This window comes from Phyllobates terribilis, unplaced genomic scaffold (assembly GCF_046119375.1).
Source record: "Phyllobates terribilis strain yellow unplaced genomic scaffold, ASM4611937v1 Scaffold_2__4_contigs__length_985480577, whole genome shotgun sequence".
NCBI classification, from domain to species: domain Eukaryota; kingdom Metazoa; phylum Chordata; class Amphibia; order Anura; family Dendrobatidae; genus Phyllobates; species Phyllobates terribilis.
This window is the reverse complement of record NW_027362762.1, coordinates 296,757,048-296,777,444: the sequence shown is the minus strand read 5'-3', so window position 1 is coordinate 296,777,444 and position 20,397 is coordinate 296,757,048. Positions and strand designations below refer to the sequence as shown.

The 20,397-nt window shown below is 39.6% G+C and overlaps 1 protein-coding gene across 3 annotated transcripts in view; it reads right to left on the bottom strand.

The window, feature by feature from the left end:
* The window catches only part of NALCN (sodium leak channel, non-selective), an 850,352-nt gene that overhangs the window by 758,590 nt on the left and 71,365 nt on the right, over nucleotides 1-20,397 (bottom strand). Inside the window, exon 2 of one of the 3 annotated variants that reach the window (XM_073664203.1) lies at nucleotides 8,618-8,769. The exons of 1 other annotated variant lie outside the window; for it this stretch is intronic. In XM_073664203.1, the coding sequence (XP_073520304.1) occupies nucleotides 8,618-8,620 (3 nt within the window). In that variant the 5' untranslated portion in view covers nucleotides 8,621-8,769. The remainder of the gene's footprint in view (nucleotides 1-8,617; nucleotides 8,770-20,397) is intronic. One more of the 3 variants, XM_073664204.1, reaches the window with a different exon arrangement.

The window sequence follows — 20,397 nt, the reverse complement described above, 5'->3', positions numbered from 1 at the left end:
CTGCATTTATCACGCACTCCTGGTTTTGTCTCCCACTCCTGAGAAAAAATACTGACCAATTACTGATAGTCGGGCTGTGGCCTTATACTGAACTTCAGTTGTAGTTTGTATTAGAATTGAGCAAAAAGATTAACGTTGCCATTGTCTGGCTTCCAGTACGGTACTCCATGGAAGCAGCCTCTACTTCTACAGAAAGCATCCTTGGCTGGTAACCTGGGCACCTAAGGCGTTAATTAGATCTTGTGACGTCATCGCCAGAGTTGTACATGATTCCAGGCTAAGGATGCCAGCAGCAGAAGTGAAGATTTTCCTGGTCCAGCTGCCATGGAGGACCAGACAGGACCTGGAGCAAGGCACCACAAATATTTCTGATCAACTTTAGTATGTATTAGGGTATGTGCACACGGTAGGTATCGGCAGCTCTTTGAACACAGCATACTTTATGCTGCATCCAAAGCGCTGCACACAGGTGAATCGGCATGTGTTCATTGAACTATGCGGATTCACCGCATCCTATACATTAAAGTGATATCATTTCTCTTGAGGAGACCAGCGTCTCCGCAAGAGAAATAGACATGTTGCGGTCTGTAAAGACGTGCCACATGTCCGTGTCCACGGGTGATAAGCAGGAGCATGGAGACGCATAGTGGGAATGGGATTTCTTGAAATCCCATCCACTATGCTCTAACATCCGATCGCTGCGGATTGCACGCAGCGCAAGTGTGCTACGTCCAATCCTCAGTGATTACAGATCATGTGCACATATCCTTAGGCTATGTGCGCAGGGTTTGACTGCAGAAATTTCTGCAGCGTTTCTGCATCTCTTGGCTGGAAAAAAGCTGCGGGAAAAAACAAGTGTTTTGCCGCAATTTTGATGTATTTTTTAATGCTTTTTTTTTGCGTTTTGGGACATCAATGGATGCTTTTTGGAGAACCGTGGGACATCTCTTTAACCCTTGGATTACCGTCAGGCCTTGGGGGAGTATGCTGTTTAATTTAAATGATTAAAGAATGTGTCTGTTGTATTTCAAATAAAGTGTTTACTCTGTGTCTGTGTGTTTATTTAACGCTTTACTTTCTTCATTAGCATTTCTATTCAAGTCATTTCTGGGGCAGCTGAGAGATGCTATTTTTAGCCTAGTGAGGTGCCATTATGCAAACATGTTCCCTGGCTATTAATAACAGCTCACAGCTGTTTTGTTAGCCGGTAAGTCCTCATGAACAGCAACAAGCAGCACTTTGGAAGCAGCGTATTTTCGCTGCGTCCAAAACGCTGTGCTCTAATGCCACACTTTTGTTGTCAATACAGGCAGATCCATCGCATATAGCAACAATTCAATCTGTCAAAATCTGCAGCGTAGACTAGCGTGTCCGCTACAGAAATTGACATGCTGTGGGTGAGTTTGGGTACATGGCCACGGTCAGTAACCACTGCAGGTTTGAAGCTGTGTATTTATGCAGCATCAAACCCACAGCGTCCAGATGTTACAGCACAGTGGATGGGATTTCTAGAAATCCCATGTCCACTATGCATGCATTTGAGGCTGCGGATCACCTGCAGACATTGACATGCAGCACGTCTTTCAGAACCGCAGCATGTCAAATTCTCAAATTCGCTAAGTCTCCGCAACAGAAATGTGACCACTAGACTGTACTGAATGCGGTAAATCCGCATGGTTCAGTGAACACATGTGGATTTACCTGCGTTCAATAAAATGCAGCGTTTTGGATGCAGCAAAAATATGCTGCATCCAAAGTGCTGCTATGACTGGATTGTGGGCACATAGCCTAAAAAATTTTTTAAAAATAGCGTGGGCTCCTGCGTCATTTTTATAACCAGCAGAGGGAAAGCAGACAGCTGATATTAGTAGCCGAGGAAGGGGCCATTAGGAAAAATGTTCCCTGGCTATTAATAATGGCCCACAGCTATTTGCTTAGACTTTACTGGCTAGATTACAGTGGGTCCCCCTCTAAAATCGAAACAGAAAAGGCTAAACAGACAGCTGCGGGCTGATATTACTAGCCAGGGAAGGGGTCATGGATACTAGCCCCCTCTGTGGCTAATAATATCACCCCTCAGCAGTCCCAGAAATGGCTCATCCATAAGATGCACCAAATCTGGCGCTAAGCCTCTGCTGTTATCAGTGGAAGAGGCAGGACACTGAGGGACGCCGGACAAGTGAGGATAAGGTGTTTTTTATTTTAATATTGATTTTTATCAGTAATGTAATAACAGAATTACAATATTGTCAGGATTTATAAAAGGAAGGTTAGAAAGAAGGTTAGAATTAATTGGTTGGTGCATATGCTCCACTAGCTTATATGTCTGCTATACACAACAGCTACAGTGGCTTGCAAAAGTATTCACCGTCTTGACTTTTTACCTATTTTTTTACATTACAATCGGTGTTTAAATATTTTTTTTAATCTGATCTATGTGTGATGCATGGGCACTAAATAGTCTAAGCTGGTGAATTGAAAAAAATATAGGCAAAAATTAAAATGTATGGGATAAAATAAATAAAAATTGGCATGTGCATATGTATTCATCCCTTTTGCTATGAAGCCCCTAAAAATTTCTGGTGTAAGCAATTACCTTCAAAAGTCACATGCTTAGTGAAAGGAAGTCCACCTGTGTGCAATCTAAGTGTCACATGACCTGTCAGCATATACACAGTTGAAACCAGAAGTTTACATACACTATATAAAAAGATACATATGCATGTTTTTCTCAATATCTGACATGAAATCAGAATAAACCTTTCCCGTTTTAGGTCAATTAGGATTACCATAATTTTTTATATTTGCTAAATGCCAGAATAAAGAGAGAGAATGTTTTAAGGCATTTTTATTACTTACTGCTAAGTCAAAAGTTTACATACATTTCATTAGCATTTTATACCATTGCCCTTAAACTGAATGACTTGGGTCAAACGTTTGGGATATCCTTCCACAAGCTTCTCACAATAGTTGGTTGGAATTTGGGCCCATTCCTCCTGACAAAACTGGTGTAACTGATCCAGGTTTGTAGGTTGCCTTGCTCGCACCTGCCTTTTCAGCTTTGCCCATAAATTTTCAATAAGATTAAGATCAGGGCTTTGTGATGGCCACTCCAAAACATTGACTTTATTATCCTTAAAGAGCACCTGACAGCAGGATTGTGCTCAGTAATCTACATACACTGTCAGCTGGGCGACATTACACTGTTTAAAATGATACCTTGGTTAATTAAATCCGTCCTGTGGTTCTTGTGCAATCTTTACTTTCAGTTTGGAGATAATGGCATGCTCGTGCTTCGGGGTGGCCTGTGGGGTGGGCTCTATCTGGTGCTCTGCTTACAGATTTATTTGTATGCTCTTATGACAGGTCACTGTGCCTTCACTGACCTGCCTCCTACTTTACCTAACCCCGCACTACTAGATGCATTATGTAAAATAGGAGGCAGGTCAATGAAGGCACAGTCACCTGTCATAAGAGCATACAGATGAATATGTAAGCAGAGCACTAGATAGAGCCCCCCCCACAGGCCGCCCCGAAGCACAAGCATATCATTATCTCCAAACTGAAAGTCAAGATTACACAAAAACCACAGGACGGATTTCATCAACCAATGTATCATTTCAAACAGTGTAATGTCGTCCAACTGACAGTTTATATAGTTTACTGAGCACAATCCTGCTGACAGATGCAGAATGCTTCGCGTCATTGCCCAACTGGAAGACCCATTTCTGCCCAAGCTTTAACTTCCTGGCTGATGTCTTGAGATGTTGCTTAAGTATTGCCACATAATCTTCTTTTCTCATGATGCTATCTATTTTGTGAAGTGCACCAGTCACTCCTGCAGCAAAACAACCCCACAACATGATTCTGCCACCCCCGTGTTTCACAGTTGGGATGGAGTTCTTAGGCTTCCAAGCTTCTCCCTTTTTCCTCCAAACGCAATGATGGTCATTATGCTCAAAAAGTTCAATTTTAGTTTCATCAGACCACAGGATATGTCTCCAAAAATTAAGGTCTTTGTTACTATTTGCATTTGCAAACATTAATCTGGCTTTTTTATGTTTCATTTGGAGTAATGGCTTGTTCCTGGCAGAGTTGACTTTCAGCCCATGTTAATACAATACTCATTTCACTGTGGATATTGACACAATCTTACCAGCTTCCGCCATCATCTTCACAAGGTCTTTTGCTTTTGTCATTTGGTTAATATGCACATGTCGGACCAAAGCACGTTCATCTCTGGGACACAGAACAAGTCTCCTTCCTGAGAGGTATGATAGCTGGACATTCCCATCTTGTTTGTACTTGCGTATAATTGTTTGTACAGATGAATGAGGCACCTTCAGGTATCTTGAAATTGTACCCAAGGATGAGCAAGACTTGTGCAAGTCCACAATTCTCTTCCTGATATCTTGGCTGATTTATTTAGACTTTCCCATAATGCTACACAAAGAAGCAGTGTGTTTCAGGTGTGCATTAAAATACATCCATGGGTGTGTCTCTAATTAACTCAGATGTTGCCAAAAAACCTATCAGAAGCTTCCAAACACATGACATCATTATATGGGCAGTCATCATCATATGAGCAGTCCAGAATTGTTTTACTTTTTTATAATATAATCGCTGCACTCCCGTTATGTGGTGCTCAAGAAGGGACCGTGCCCTCAATCTGGTAAAAATAACCTTGGCACTCAAGAATATGTTCCAGTAAATGAAAATTTATTGCAGTCCATTACAAATAATGACAAAACGTTTCGGTCACTTAGGACCTTCTTCAGTTGACTGCAGAAAACGCAAAACATTGTAAGTAAATTATATCAAAAAAACTTTTTCACAAAATCATATAAATCCAACATAATGTCAATAAACATCTATGTATCAATACTTGATGGGGATTCAGGAGCAACGGAAGAGGAAAAGGACCTGAGGGATTCTTACATGTGAATAAAGCTATCTCTATCCATTCGTGGTTGTAAGGGGAAAAAAAGTATGGCGACAGTTACCTACCAGTAAATAGACTGTGGTAGGATTAATGGACAAAAGCAAGTATCTTAAGAGGGTCCATAAAGGACTGCCTGGGAGTGAAAAAATAGTGGAGTGAATTTATAAGTGAAGCCAAAACAGTTAACTTGTAAAGGTAGAAGGCACAAATACCTGGTTCAAGTGGGATAGACACTGATCTGATGGCACCGCGGTATCCACCGCTGGTTATGCTGACCATCTGACTATGGGGGAATCCCTTAAATAGGGGAGGGAATAGCAGGACACACCAATCGCTGTTGTGGTTTAAATGACGCGGTTTTCGCGAAACCGGAAGTGACGTCCTTACTCTACCGGAAGTGACGTTTCAAGATCACGTGTGCGGTCCACGGGAGGTGCGCTTGCGTTCCAAAGTGCAGGAAATGTCTGCGCTGGATAAATGACTGTGCGTAACGGTACAAGAAGGTGCTTAGTGGTTCGGGGATCCCAATGGAGGACAAGGGAAAAGAATCAAGTGATTTCCTGAGAGTTCCTCCAGGTGAGATAAGGGGACGGAACTTGGAGAAGGAACACCGCCATCTAGTCAACCTAGAACTGCACTGCACAACCCTGACTGAATATTTGAGGGTACAAAGGATTCCCAGGGGCCTCAGGGTTCCGTTGAGACCCACTCTCTTTGCCGATATACCCGACTATTGTAACAAATTTGAACAAATCCTTAACAAATGCTCTTTTGATTTAATGGTTTTGACCGTCGACTCACTCCATAAAGCTATAACATCTACAAAAGAACTTATTGGCAACATTGAAACCCAGCTGATTTCTTCAGCGAGTCCAGATGAGTGGACCGCTTTAAAAGCTAAAATCCAAAATAACATTGATCAACACAGGAGGGACACAGAATCTAGAAAGAGAAACAAATTCCAACGAGACACAGAAGATTACGAGTTAAAAAGAGTATATAAATGGCAAGAAAAACAACATCAGGGTGGAAATTTCCAAAGATTTACCCGCTCATCCACAGAAATGTCCTCTTCTGGCTCGGAACCAGAGAGGAGGGACCATTTTACCACCTCTTCCCATCATTTTTTAGGGCAACAGCGGAGATACCCACGAAGAAGAAGACGAGGAGAGGCGGCCAGCACCACAGGAAATGTGGAATTCAACAGGATAACTCGGTCACAGACGCAGCACCCTTGGTGGTAAATATTTCTTCAAAGACTCTTAGTATAGCTCAGTTGTCGATATTACAAAAGGGTACTGCGGTGCCATCAGATCAGTGTCTATCCCACTTGAACCAGGTATTTGTGCCTTCTACCTTTACAAGTTAACTGTTTTGGCTTCACTTATAAATTCACTCCACTATTTTTTCACTCCCAGGCAGTCCTTTATGGACCCTCTTAAGATACTTGCTTTTGTCCATTAATCCTACCACAGTCTATTTACTGGTAGGTAACTGTCGCCATACTTTTTTTCCCCTTACAACCACGAATGGATAGAGATAGCTTTATTCACATGTAAGAATCCCTCAGGTCCTTTTCCTCTTCCCTTGCTCCTGAATCCCCAACAAGTATTGATACATAGATGTTTATTGACATTATGTTGGATTTATATGATTTTGTGAAAAAGTTTTTTTGATATGATTTACTTACAATGTTTTGCGTTTTCTGCAGTCAACTGAAGAAGGTCCTAAGTGACCGAAACGTTTTGTCATTATTTGTAATGGACTGCAATAAATTTTCATTTACTGGAACATATTCTTGAGTGCCAAGGTTATTTTTACCAGAATTGTTTTACGGCATAGTAATTTTAGTGTATGTAAACTTTTGACTTTGCGGTAAGTAATAAAAATGCCTTAAAACATTCTCTCTCTCTCTTTATTCTGGCATTTGGCAAATATTAAAAGTGATGGTAATCCTAATTGACCTAAAACAGGAAAGGTTTATTCTGATTTCATGTCAGATACTGAGAAAAACATGCATATGTGTCTTTTTATATAGTGTATGTAAACTTCTGGTTTCAACTGTACACCTTTTCTGAAAGGCCACTAAGGCAGCAACACCATTACACAAGAGGCACCACTAACCAAACAACACCTTGAAGACCAAGGAGATCTCCAAACAAGTCAGGGACAAAGTTGTTGAGAAGTACAAGTCAGGGTTGGGATATAAAAGAATAACCCAATCTCTGATGATCCCCCGCTGCACTATCAAATCCTTTATCATCAAATGGAAAGAACATGGTACCACAACAAACCTACCAAGAGAAAACCGGCCACCAAAACTCTCAGCCCAGGCAAGGAGGGCATTAATCAGAGAGGCAGCACAGAGACCAAAGGCAACCCTGAAGGAGATGCAGAGTTCCCAAGCAGAGACTGGAGTATCTGTACATACGACAACAATAAGCCATACACTCTATAGAGGTGGCCTTTATGGAAGAGTGGGCAGAAAAAGCCTTTACTTACACACAAAAATTGTAAGACTCATTTTTAGTTTGCCAAAAGAGATGTGGGAGACTCCCTAAATGTATGGAGGAAGGTACTGTCGTTGTATGAGACCAAAACGGACTACCAAGGTAAATGCTATGTCTGGTGCCAAACCACCACAGCTCATCAACCCAAGAACACCATCCACACAGTGAAATATGGTGGTGACAGCATCATGCTGTGGGGATGTTTTTTCGCAGTAGAGACAGGGAAAATGTTCCAAATCGACAGGGAGATGGAAGATGCCAAAAACAGGGATTTTCTTGAGTAAAACCTCTTTCAGTGATTTTAGACTGGGACGGAGGCTCACTTTCCAACAAGACAATGACCCAAAGCATACTGCTAAAGCAATAAACGAGTGGTTTAAGGGGAAACATATAAATGTTTTGGAATGGCCTAGTCAAAGCCCAGACTGTAATCCAATTGAGAATCTGTGGTTAGACTTGAAGATTGCTGTTCACCAAAGGAAACCATCTAACCTGAAGGATCTAGAGCAGTTTTGCATTGAAGAATGGTCAAAAATCCCAGTGGCAAGTTGTAGAATGCTCAGAGACTTATCCAAAGCTGTAATTGCTGCAAAAGGAGGCTCTATAAAGTACTGACTTTAGGGGGGTGAATATTTATGCACACTGAAGTTTTCAGTTATTTTGTCCTATTTGTTGTTTGCTTCACAAAAAAAAGAAAACCAAATGTTCACAGTTGTAGGCATGTTCTAACCCTCAAAAAAACAGTGAAATTTCAGGTTGTGACATAGCAAAAGACAAAAAATGCCAAAGGGGTGACTACTTTCACAAGCCACTGTAACAGATTAGACTTCCACAGTAAACCACTCCTATTGTCATTTTCAAGGGACATAAAATATTCAGTATTTAAAGCATTGCCACAAAAGAGAAAAAAACAACAACTTTGAATGAGTATAACGGAATTCTAAATCAAATGGGAATGTTTTAAAATATCAATGACCTTTAAAAAATGCTAGAACAAAATATTAATAATGCAGAAATTAAAATATTCTTGTTAATGGTTTGTTTGAATATAAGTAGTGTAGTATGGCTAAAACGAAGCAATGTTGAAGCACTAAATACAATGCAAGTATACACATTTTAGAAAAATACTTCAATGTACTATACATACGTATACAACAGCACATACCATGCTTATTTGATTCTCTTGCTCTTCTCTAGCTTTTCGTCTTATTGTATGCAAGTCCGTCTCCCTCCCTCTGGCTTCTTCCTGCGGGGCCTTGCAGATGTCATAAGATTAGAGAACGAGCAGCCAGCCCAGTTCCATGCTCTGTGTAGTAGCTGACAATAAGGCAGGAAGTGGGCAATATTCACAGAGTACCACTAACCCCCAGATCAAATTATAGCCTCCCACCCCAAGCAACACAACGAACCATGTAAAATAAAACAACAAACATTAAAACCCACAAACCCGTTTCCCTCCCAACAAGTACATATATGCAATGATGAACAACCAAGAACCTAACACGTGTAACAGATAACAAACATTACAATGAATTCAAATATACATTAACTTCTTTTTTTTGGATCTCATAATAGAATAATCCTAACATCAACAATCAACTTCTCCACTCCACTAAATCAAAATGTGTAATCTCCTGAAGGTCAAATCTCCCGAGTTGTGCAGAATTATGATTCAGGAGTCTACGGAAGAGAGGTGAAAACCACTATAAAAGCTTTAATGGGTGGTAGTTTTTTAGAGAAGGATGGAACAGAACTACTGTAAGAACTGGTTACATATGAGTTTTTACAGTTAGTCAAGATAAGGCAACTCAAGAACTAATACTTTATTGCAGGTGAACAATGCACGTTAAAGTTTTGAAGAAACTATGTTACAACTTTATATGATGTTTTGAATACAGGCTCATCAATACTCCATGATCCCAAAATTAAATAACTTAATGTTTATAGAGTAAAAGGCATCAGTTTCTATATTAACTGCACTATTTATACCCAGAACACAATGATACAAATTACAAGCTTCTTTGTTTGCACCTGCATTCAATAGGTAGCCGCTGTAGTCTTCCCATGAAATCTACCAATCAATAGCTCTCTGATTATGTCGTTTTTGTTGTCACCACAGCCCCAGTGCCATTTACAACCACAGCTGTTAATCAAGCTGTTAAAAAAAACTGTATTCTTTGGGTTAGCGTGTTGTTATTGGTAAAAATATGTAATTACCACTGAAAGCCCTTTACTACTGCTTCTAGAGCAGCAATTACAGTGTCACTTGGCAAACGCACAAATCAAATTTCCAAGGCTTAGATAATATGTGTGATTAATAGAGGATTAAAAGGTCTAGATCCACTTGTCCTGCAACGGTGGTAAACTTTTGCAATTGTGCAATGATGTTAGCTTGAAACATTCACTTTTTTAGACAAACGTTCAGCTTTTACATAGATGACTGTATCAAGGTAGTTATCAAAGTAGCAGGTAAAGTATCTGCTCTAGAACTGGTAAGGGGAGTCCTTTACTCAAAGGTGTAGTTACTAGCCACTATGGATGATAAAAGAGCATGGAAAATAACTTGAGATCACCGGGAGACCAATGAATGTACTTTAGAATATTTTTTAACATTCTTTCTTTGCTGTGCCGCCACTAAAAGCACTATACCTGTACTACGACATGGTGACCACTATGGGGATGTATTAGTTTTGCACTGTTACACAAGCACAAATAGAGGGAACCACACATAAATGTAGCGAGATGCATATCAGTACATAAAATACATGAGCAATCAAAACTTAAAGGGGGTATTCTCAAGTTTGAAAATAATACCCTATCCATAATAAGATACACCCACTGACCTAAAGATCCAGGTATGAATGGAGCAGTAGTCAATCATGCGCACTGCAGCTTCATTCATAATGGGACCTCTGGAGATAATTGAGGGCTGTGCTAATCTAGTCTATGGAACTCCCATGAGAATGAAGAGAGCAGAAGTCTTCATGATCGATTTACACTCTATTTACATGAGGTACTTCAGAGCCCTGGTTCTCTGAATAGGTCGGAGTCCCAAAGGTCAAACCCCCAGCAATAAGGATGGATAGGAGATAACTTTCAAACTTGTGACTACACTTTTAACCCTGCGTCAGACGCAATAGGCCTGACAGGCACAGCGCACACATTTTTTCTTCCCCCTCTTCTCCAAGGCAGCAGGGGATCCCGCCCCACTCAGTACCTTCCTATCTTTAGGTGCAGCTTGAAACCCCCTCACTCAGTTTTACCGCCATCCTTGCAGGTGTGACCTCCATGGCCTCTCAGGCTCATTGCGCCTGAAGGTTCTCACTTTTAAAGATTCGTACTTTCTGGGGCTTTTTCATTACAATTGTTTATTTTGCTCATTTTATGAATGAATAATGCAAAGTTTGTGGATATTTCGTAGAAATAAGTAGGGATATCTTAAAAATAAGAGGGTTTTTTTTTAGAAATGGCCTCTCAGGCACATTGCACGCGAACACATAATAATTATCTCTGATATGATAATATGATCTGCCAACCTTGCCTTTCTCTCTGCCAATGTGTTTCTTCTGCTGAACTTTTAACGTCTGAGTGAATATGACTCCAGTAGCATCTACAGTTGTGCTCAAAAGTTTACATACCCCGGCAGAATTTTTCCTTTCTTGGCCTTGTTTCAGAGAATATGAATTATAACAAAAAAACTTTTTCTCCCCTCATGGTTATTGGTTGGGTGAAGCCATTTATTGTCAAACTACTGTGTTTCTCTTTTTAAATCTTAATGACAACCAAAAACATCCAAATGACCCTGATCAAAAGTTCACATACCCTGTGATGTTGGCCTGATAACATGCACAGAATTTGACACAAATGGGTTTGAATGGCTGCTAAAGGTAACATCCTCACCTGTGACCTGTTTGCTTGAAATCAGTGTGTGTGTATAAAAGCTGAGTGAGTTTCTGGGATCCAGACAGACTTTTGCATTTTTTATCCAGCCACTGAAGTTTCTGGATTGTGAGTCATAGGGGAAACAAAAGAATTGTCAACGGATCTATGGGAAAAGGTAGTTGAACTGTATAACACAGGAAAGGAATACAAAATAAATATTCAAGGAATTGATAATGCCAGTCAGCAGCATTCAAACTGTGATTAACAAATGGAAAATCAGGGGCTATGTAAAAACCAAACCACGGTCATGTAGATCAACAAAAATTTCGGCCACAACTGCCAGGAAAATTGTTCGGGATGCAAAGAAAAACCCACAAATAACACCAGCTGAAATTCAGGACTCTCTGAAAACTAGCGGTGTGGCTGTTTCAAGATGCACAATAAGGAGGCACTTGAAGAAAAATGGGCTGCATAGTTGAGTCGCCAGAAGAAAACGATTACTATGCAAATTCCACAAAGTTTTTCGCCTACAATATGCCAAACAGCCCAGAGGAGACAAGCCTCAAAACACCTGGAACAAGGTAATTTAGAGTGATGAGACTAAAATTGAACTTTTTGGCCACAACCATAAAGTTACATTTGGAGAGAGGTCAACAAGGCCTATGATGAAAGGAACACCATTCCTACAGTAAAGCACGGAGGTGGATCGCTGATGTTTTGAGGATGTGTGAGCTACAAAGGCACAGGAAACTTGGTAAAAGTTGAAAGAAAGATGAATGCAGCACGTTATCAGAAAATACTGGAGGCAAATTTGCACTCATGAGCCCGGAAGCTGCGCATGGGACGTACTTGGACTTTCCAACATGAGAACGATCCAAAACACAAGGCCAAGTCGACCTGTCATTTGCTACAGCAGAACAACGTGAAGGTTCTGGAGTGTCCATCTCAGTTTCCTGAACTCAATATCATTGAGCCACTCTGGGGAGATCTCAAGCGCGCAGTTCATCCTAGGCAGCCTAGGAATTTACAGGAACTGGAGGCTTTTTGCCAAGAAGAATGGGCAGCTTTACCATCTGAAAAATTAAAGAACCTCATCCACAACTACCACTAAAGACTTCAAGTTGTCATTGATGTTAGAGAGGGCAATACACGGTATTAAGTACTGGGGTATGTGAACTTTGATCAGGGTCATTTGGATGTTTTTGGTTGTCATTAAGATTTAAAAAGAGAAAACACAGTAGTTTGACAATAAATGGCTTCACTCAATCAATAACCATGAGTGGAGAAAAAGTTTTTTGGTATGTAAACTTCTGAGCACAACTGTAAGTGCCTTACAATTAAGTTTATTCCTAATTTTAATGTTTAGTAATAGTTATGTCCTGAAAACTGGAGCCTATTTGGCAGAAGTTGTGAAATTTGGGTACTTTTTGCTTTATTATGTTTATGGTTATTAAATGTTTGTTTTTCCACCTGATTTTGTGTACTCTCTTTTAATACTTCCCTGTGATGGTTACTGCTTACTTTTAGAGCCCAGAAATGTAGGTATTAAGATATTATAGGTGGTTCTTTAACCTGTGCCTGTCGGGAGTACTGCGCCTGCACTTGGGAGTGTCAGATATGCTCCTGACCCAGGGTTAAGAAAAAATAACACACATCCTACAGACTGCAGTTTCAATACATCCCATACTGTTTAAGAGTTCAAAACTAGGAAAAAGACTCTTTAATTTTGAAGGGTAATAATGGTATTAATCATTTCCTTTCTATCCTAAAAAACGTATTTCCAACATCTTCAAATTGTAATAAAATTAATATTTTCACTTCTTTATAACTTCATTACTTGAGCATACATTTTAAAATCCTAAGTAATGTCTGTGACTGAATATATGGTTAGCTCTGCATTGTATTATGATTTGCAGTCTAATAGTACCAACTACTATTACTGTATTAGATGCCCTAATGTTTTGATAGTAATGGCACCTGCAGAACGGAATGCTTGTAATCTAGATCCCAAAAAGATTGCTACTGATAAAAACCTTAAACTCAAAGCCATTTTGGAATTTTGCAGCAAATGCAGCATTCTCAAGGAAGTTTGAGCAATGGTCAAACTCCCTTAATATTTGTTTTATGGAATTTAGATTATAAGAATGGCGTTCAGCAGGTTCCATTACTTTGCATTCTGCAAGTTGAGAAAAGCAGACATAATAGACATGATTCTATCCATCTTGTCTTGTCCCATGAACAAAGTACATTTTAATTAATGGATCTTGTAATAATAATAAGTTGCACAATTGGATGTGTTAAAGCAATGTAACTGTACTGAGATCATCTTATCAGTATGTTTCTGCTATGTGCTATGTAATGGTGGTGACTGACCATGCAGAGTTGCTCCATTTCATGGTCAGCAAATACCACAGCTCCAGGCCAGGGTGGATGGGGAAAGAATAAGTCTCTAATGATAAGTGAATACACAGATGAAACAGCGGGGGCTTGCAGCTGCTACTCTCTGAGGTAACACATTTCCCTGTCTGTTTTATCACAGGAGTTTTTCAGCTTCTTCACCAGTCCCGTGAGCTTATCATAAATAAAGCCTATGACATATAAGCTCAGCGGCTGCTACAGCTCCTACCTCACTGACTTGATTTATGATGACCTCACGGGGTTGGAGATGCTGCAGAAACACTCACTCCTCAGGCAGGGAAATCTGTTCCCTCATAAAGCAGCAGCTGCATGCATCTGCTGTTTCATCTGTATACTAATTTATCATGGCCAGGAGATGTTGTATGTGTCAACCATGAACTGGAGCAATTCTGCATGGTCAAACACAGTAAATAAAAGTACACAGCAGAGGCACATTTAAAAGATTATTTCAGCACATGAAAATATTTTAATATTTTTTTTTGTATTCTTTGCAGGACAACCCCTTTAAAGGATCACTGCAGTGGTGTAGTGTTATCTTTTTTAAGCTGCACAATCATAACTGAATTCCCCAAATAGCAAAGCCAGGAAGCGGACTTGTTATGATGACTGCAAACTATACTCTCACACTCATCAACTCAGGCCCTGGTTGTCGAAAGTATACTGTGCAGACTTTTATGACTCTATGATCTCAAACACAAACTAACTAATGGATAGGAGGAAGAGACCATGTATACAATAGTCACCAACTGCAAGGAGATGCAAGCATTAAGTGATCAACACATTTGCACCTGCATTAAGTGATCAACACATTTCCACCTGATGGAGCTCCACAGATAACTGTCCATATATTGTCAAAAGTATTAGGATACCTACACATTACACCAAAAGGAGATTTTATGCCATGCCATTCTAAATCTATAAGTATGAATATGAACTTGGTACCCCATTTACAGTTATAACAGCTTCCACTCCTCTGGGAAGAATTTCTTTAAGATTTTGGGGTCTGTGGGAATTTTTTGTCAGTCATCAATAAGAGCATTTCTGAGGTCAGAAAAAGATATAAGGTTAGAGTGTCTGGTATGCAATCGCTGCTCAAATTCATCCCAAAAAGGTGTTCGATGTGGTTGAGGTCGGGACTATGGTGTGGAAAAACTTGAAGGGCCGCAGAAATACACTCAACCATGTCATCATGGACCTTTCTTTGTTCACTGGAGCACAATTTTACTAGAACAGAAGAGAGTCTTTCAAAAACTTGCCAACAAGTTGGAAGTATTAAATTGTCAAAAATGTTATGTTATGCTAAAGAATTAAAATTTCTGTTCACTGGAACTAAGGAGTCTAGACCAACCACTGAAAAACAACTTCACAGTATTATCCCTTCCATCCCATTGGGGCTCATAAATGAAATCCCCTATCAGTATGTCATGTGTAGTCTCATTAGGGAATATGTATCAGTATTCCCTAATCAGCTTGACTACATATTTGTTCAGCAAAGATGATCATTACCGTGAAAACAAGGCCAGGAGCTGACTGTGGAACTGATCATGAACTTTTGACATCAAGGAATAGTGTCAAGCTGCGCAAAAGGACTAGACAAAAGGCTGCTTCCAACTTCGATTTGACCAACATACCTGAAGTTTTTTTAAATGGTCTGTACAACCAATTTACATCATTGGACACGAATGAAAGAAAGCCTGAGGAATTATGGACACATATAAAGACCATTAATACTGAAGAAGCTAGTAAGACAATAAACAAGAAGCAGAAGAGACGCCCGCAGCGATGGTCAAAAGAAGAGACTATAAAGATCATTGAAAAAGGATGAATGGCAAAAGCAAAAGGTAACAAGCAGGACGCAGACCACATTAGTTAAAGACTAAAGCGAGTCATTCGAGAAGACAAAGAACTTTATTACAAAAAGATATGTACAGAAATAGAAGGCGAACATCTGGGGGACAAGACCAAGAAGGCATACCTACAAATTAAAGAGATACAACTAAAGTTTCAACCAAGAGCGGACATGCTCAAAGACGTCAACAGGAACAAACTAACTGAGCTAGAACACATCAAGGAAAGTTGGAAAGAGTATATGGTGCACCTTTACAAGAAAGGCACAGTGATGCGGCAAGAAACTGAGAATGGAAATGATAGAAAGCCGAAAATCCTGAAAGACAAAGTCATTGCTGCGATGAAGCTTCCATCAAACAACAAAGTGCCTAGATGTCACAATATTCCAATAGAGCTAAAAGTTTTCAAAAGCAGTAGTTGATGTCATCACATGCCTGTGTCAACAGATATGGACAACTGGTAAATGGCTTAAGGACTGGACAAGATCATTGTTTATTCATTTTCTGAAGAAGGGCTATTGCACTCATACCTCATGCCAGCAGAATACTACTGAAGATCCTACAAAGACGGTTACAGCCTTACTTTGACAAAGAACTGCCAGAGGAACAAGCAGGATTCAAAAAAGGCAGAGGAACAAGATATGTGATTGCTAACATTAGGTGGATAATTGAAAAGGTCAAAGAATACAACATGATCGACTGTGTTGATCACCAGAAACCTTGGAATACCATAAAGGATATTGATGTGTTGAACAATCTACAAGCCTCATTAAACCTCATGAAACCATTAAATTCACTCTGGTTAGCTCCGGAGAAAACATACAATTTCTGGATTTTCTTGTTTCACAAAAAAATGGGCGTTTGCAAACCTCACTTTTTTACTAAACCCACGGATTGTAATGATATGTTAAAATTCAATAGCCACCATCCAAAAAAGATGATACAATGTTTGCCATATAGCCAATACTTGAGAATTAAAAGAATTGAAAGTGAGGAGAGTGGTTTGGAAACCAATTTTAAAATATTAACAAAAAAATTTGAGGATAGGGGTTATCCCCAAAAAAATTACTGGAGCAACAAAAGGCTAAAGTTGAACAAGTGGAAAGGAGGGATTTGATTAAATCCAAGAAAGAGAGGGAGAGTATGGGTAGGATACCCCTGGTGACAAGGTATTGAGAGGAAAGTGGGGAGGTAGATAAAATTGTTAAAAGTCACTGGAAAATGCCAAGAAATTGTCTAATAAATGTACCAGAACTTAAAAATCATCCATTATTTTCTTACAAAAGGGCACAGAACATTAAAGGCAAGTTGGTCCATTCGGATATTGGAACATTAAAAACTATGACAGACATTTATTACAGGTAGGGGCAAAAAGGGATGTTACCCTTGTCTCTCATGTGTAAATTGTAATTTGATGATGAAGGGTGAGAAGTTTACCCACCCAAGATTGGGGATTATGTACAATATTAGACATTATTTGACCTGCGACTTGGATCACGTGACATATCTATTGGAATGCCCTTGTTTACTTTGGTATGTCGGAGAGACAATGTGTGATTTTAAAACCCGTATCAATCACAATAGATACACAATAAGGAAAAAACGGATGGACTTTCCAGTGTCGAAACATTTTGTGGAAGCTGGTCATGTAGAAAAACAATTAAAATTCAGAATAATACATGTAATCTTACCCCAAAGGAGGGGGGAGATAGAGTTAAGTTGTTAAAGAAAAAAGAATTAGAATGGATATATACCGGTAGGTTAAATACACTTAAACCAAACGGATTGAATGTGGAATTCAATACTACAGTGATAACTTAGAATTTGATCTAACAATTCAGTAGTGTCTGTTTCTTTTAGAGGTTTTTAATAATGATGAAATCATCAAACGTTTTTTTAAAGATATATTTTGTTCCCTTTTTGTAGATCAACACTTCCATGAATAAAGATGGTGAAATGGACGACTCATCCAGCATGAGTATTTGCATAATCAATTATGTTTTTTCTGAAAATGTAATGTGAAAAATTGTTTCATTAATGAATACGTCAATATATATAATGGAGGTCCCAGAATGACTATCCCTGCTACAGTAAAGGAAGGTGGAACAACATATAGTAAGCCAGTATGCATTTTATAGGGCTAAGGAAAGAGGATAGTGCTTTGACAAAGCTCTGACTCTGACTTGATGCCATTTCCTAGGACGTACCCAGAAATGGGGACATCCTTGGACAAAAAATGTGGGCCTTAATATGGTTCCTAGATTCCCAAAAAGTGGCAGTATAGGATTAAAAAGATCAGCTATGTGTCTTATTATTTATATAAAAGGCATTGATAATGTTTAAAAGCGATAAAATTAAGTGCTGGCACTCTGGGACGGACGTTCCATGTTTCAAGATGGCGACCGCAATGTTAGAATGCGGTATGCGCATGCGCAGGGGTGACACTATCAGAGGATGATCTCCTATTGTTTTTTTAAGTAAATAGTATGTATGTTGTAGCGGACATGTGCAGCTGATAACACAGGACTCCGAGAATAACGCGGTGCAGCATGCCTTACTATTATGATTATGACTGTTGCTGGGTAAGTCGCCCTAATACGATTATGAAATGCACCTGGTGTTGAACTAAGTAATTCTAAGCACAAAGCACTTTATCTTAAGAAATGTTTACACTATTTTAATGCGGTTTTTGCACATGGATTAGCATAATGGAATGTTAATATATGATAAAATATTTTGCATATATCATGGTTGTAATGATCTAGAATGATCTAATTATGTTTAATAAAATGGGATCATGTTGATTGTAATTTGTATTGTCACCTAGCTTGTGAAAGGTTCTTTGAACCGAAATGTTGCTGTTAAAATGTGGGCTAAATAAAGGTCCATTTTTTCAAAAGAAATTTTCCTGTTAGAGTGTGACTGTGCTTTTTTGTCTATATTATGGAACAATTTGGACTCTTGTAAGGAGGCTTGGTACCCGTTGTTAGTAATTAAATAGTGCTGTTCTTTACATCCTCTTTTTTGCACAGAAATAGAAGGCAAACATCTGGGGGACAAGACCAAGAAGACATACCTAGATATTAAAGAGATACAACTAAAATTTCAGCCAAGAGTGGACATGTTCAAAGACGTCAACAGGAACAAACTAACTGAGCTAGAACACATCAAGGAAAGTTGGAGAGAATGCATGGAGCACCTTTACAAGAAAGGCACAGTGATGCGGCAAGAAACTGAGAATGGAAATGATAGAAAGCCGAAAATCCTGAAAGACAAAGTCATTACTGCGATGAAGCTTCCGTCAAACAACAAAGTGCCTAGATGTCACAATATTCCAATAGAGCTAAAAGTTTTCAAAAGCAGTAGTTGATGTCATTACATGCCTGTGTCAACAGATATGGACAACTGGTAAATGGCCCAAAGACTGGACAAGAACAGTGTTTATTCCTTTTCCGTAGAAGGGAGATGCTACCGACTGTGGATATTAATGGACTATTGCACTCATACCTCATGCCAGCAGAATACTGCTGAAAATCCTACAAAGACGTTTACAGCCTTACTTTGACAAAGAACTGCCAGAGGAACAAGCAGGATTCAGAAAAGGCAGAGGAACAAGATATGTGATTGCTAACATTAGGTGGATAATGGAAAAGGTCAAAGAATACAACATGATCGACTGTGTTGATCACCAGAAACCTTGGAATACCATAAAGGATATGGATGTGCCGAACAATCTACAAGCCTCATGAGGAACCTTTACATCGACCAACAAGCAACAGTCTGAACAGAATACGACATGGCAAGGCTCAAAGTAGAACGAGGCATCAGACAAGGCTGCATCCTGTCACCATTTCTCTTCAATTTATATGCAAAAGCTATTTTTAAGAAGGCTGGACTTCCCAAAAAAATGGAAGCAAAGTTGCTGAACGAATCATCAAAAATCTGAAATACGCAGACGGTACAAAATTGATAGCGACAAGTTTAATAAAGGTAAGAAGGTGGATCCAGGCAACAACTGTTTGGTTCGTCTAACATGAGCAGTGTGCAAAGTTTTAGAGGACACTATAAGAGATTATATGCAAAAATATATTGCAGAGAATAATCTAATAACTGACATCAGCATGGATTCGTGAACAATAAGTCGTGTCTAACCAACATGTTGGATTTTTATGAGGAGGTAAGTGCAAATCTGGATGTTGGTAATGCGATGATGTGATTTATTTGAACTTTGCAAAGGCAATTGATACTGTACCACATAACAGCCTTATACTAAAGCTACAGAAGCAAGGACTAGGGGAAACTATATGTAGATGGGTAAGGAACTGGCTAAAAGACAAGAAAAAAAAGAGTTGTCATAAATGTTTCATTCTCTAAATGGGATATAGTCAGCAGTGAGGTATCAAAGGGATCTGTGCTAGGCTTGCTAGCAAAAACGTTTGCCAATCGGTCTGCCAGCTATTGCAATGGTAATCCTGATGTGCTGTGCACATGATGTGGAAATTTCCGCTCAGGATTACCATTGAGGAACAAACAACAGCATGCGGATTTGCTGCATTTCAATTAAAGCCAATGGGCACGAATTCGCGGCGGAAATGCGCTGCGGGTGGTACCCAGGTCGGCAGAGGAGGACTACTACTCCTCTCATCCGACCGGCGCTCCCACTGATAACAGCGAGAGCGGCGCGGCTGGAGGGAGCAGCAGTTTCCTCAGCCGAGCCGGCGTGCCCGCAGTTAAAAAAAGAAAAAAAGTAAAAAAAAAAAAACACTATACTCACCTGTCCGGCGTCCCCCAGTGTCCT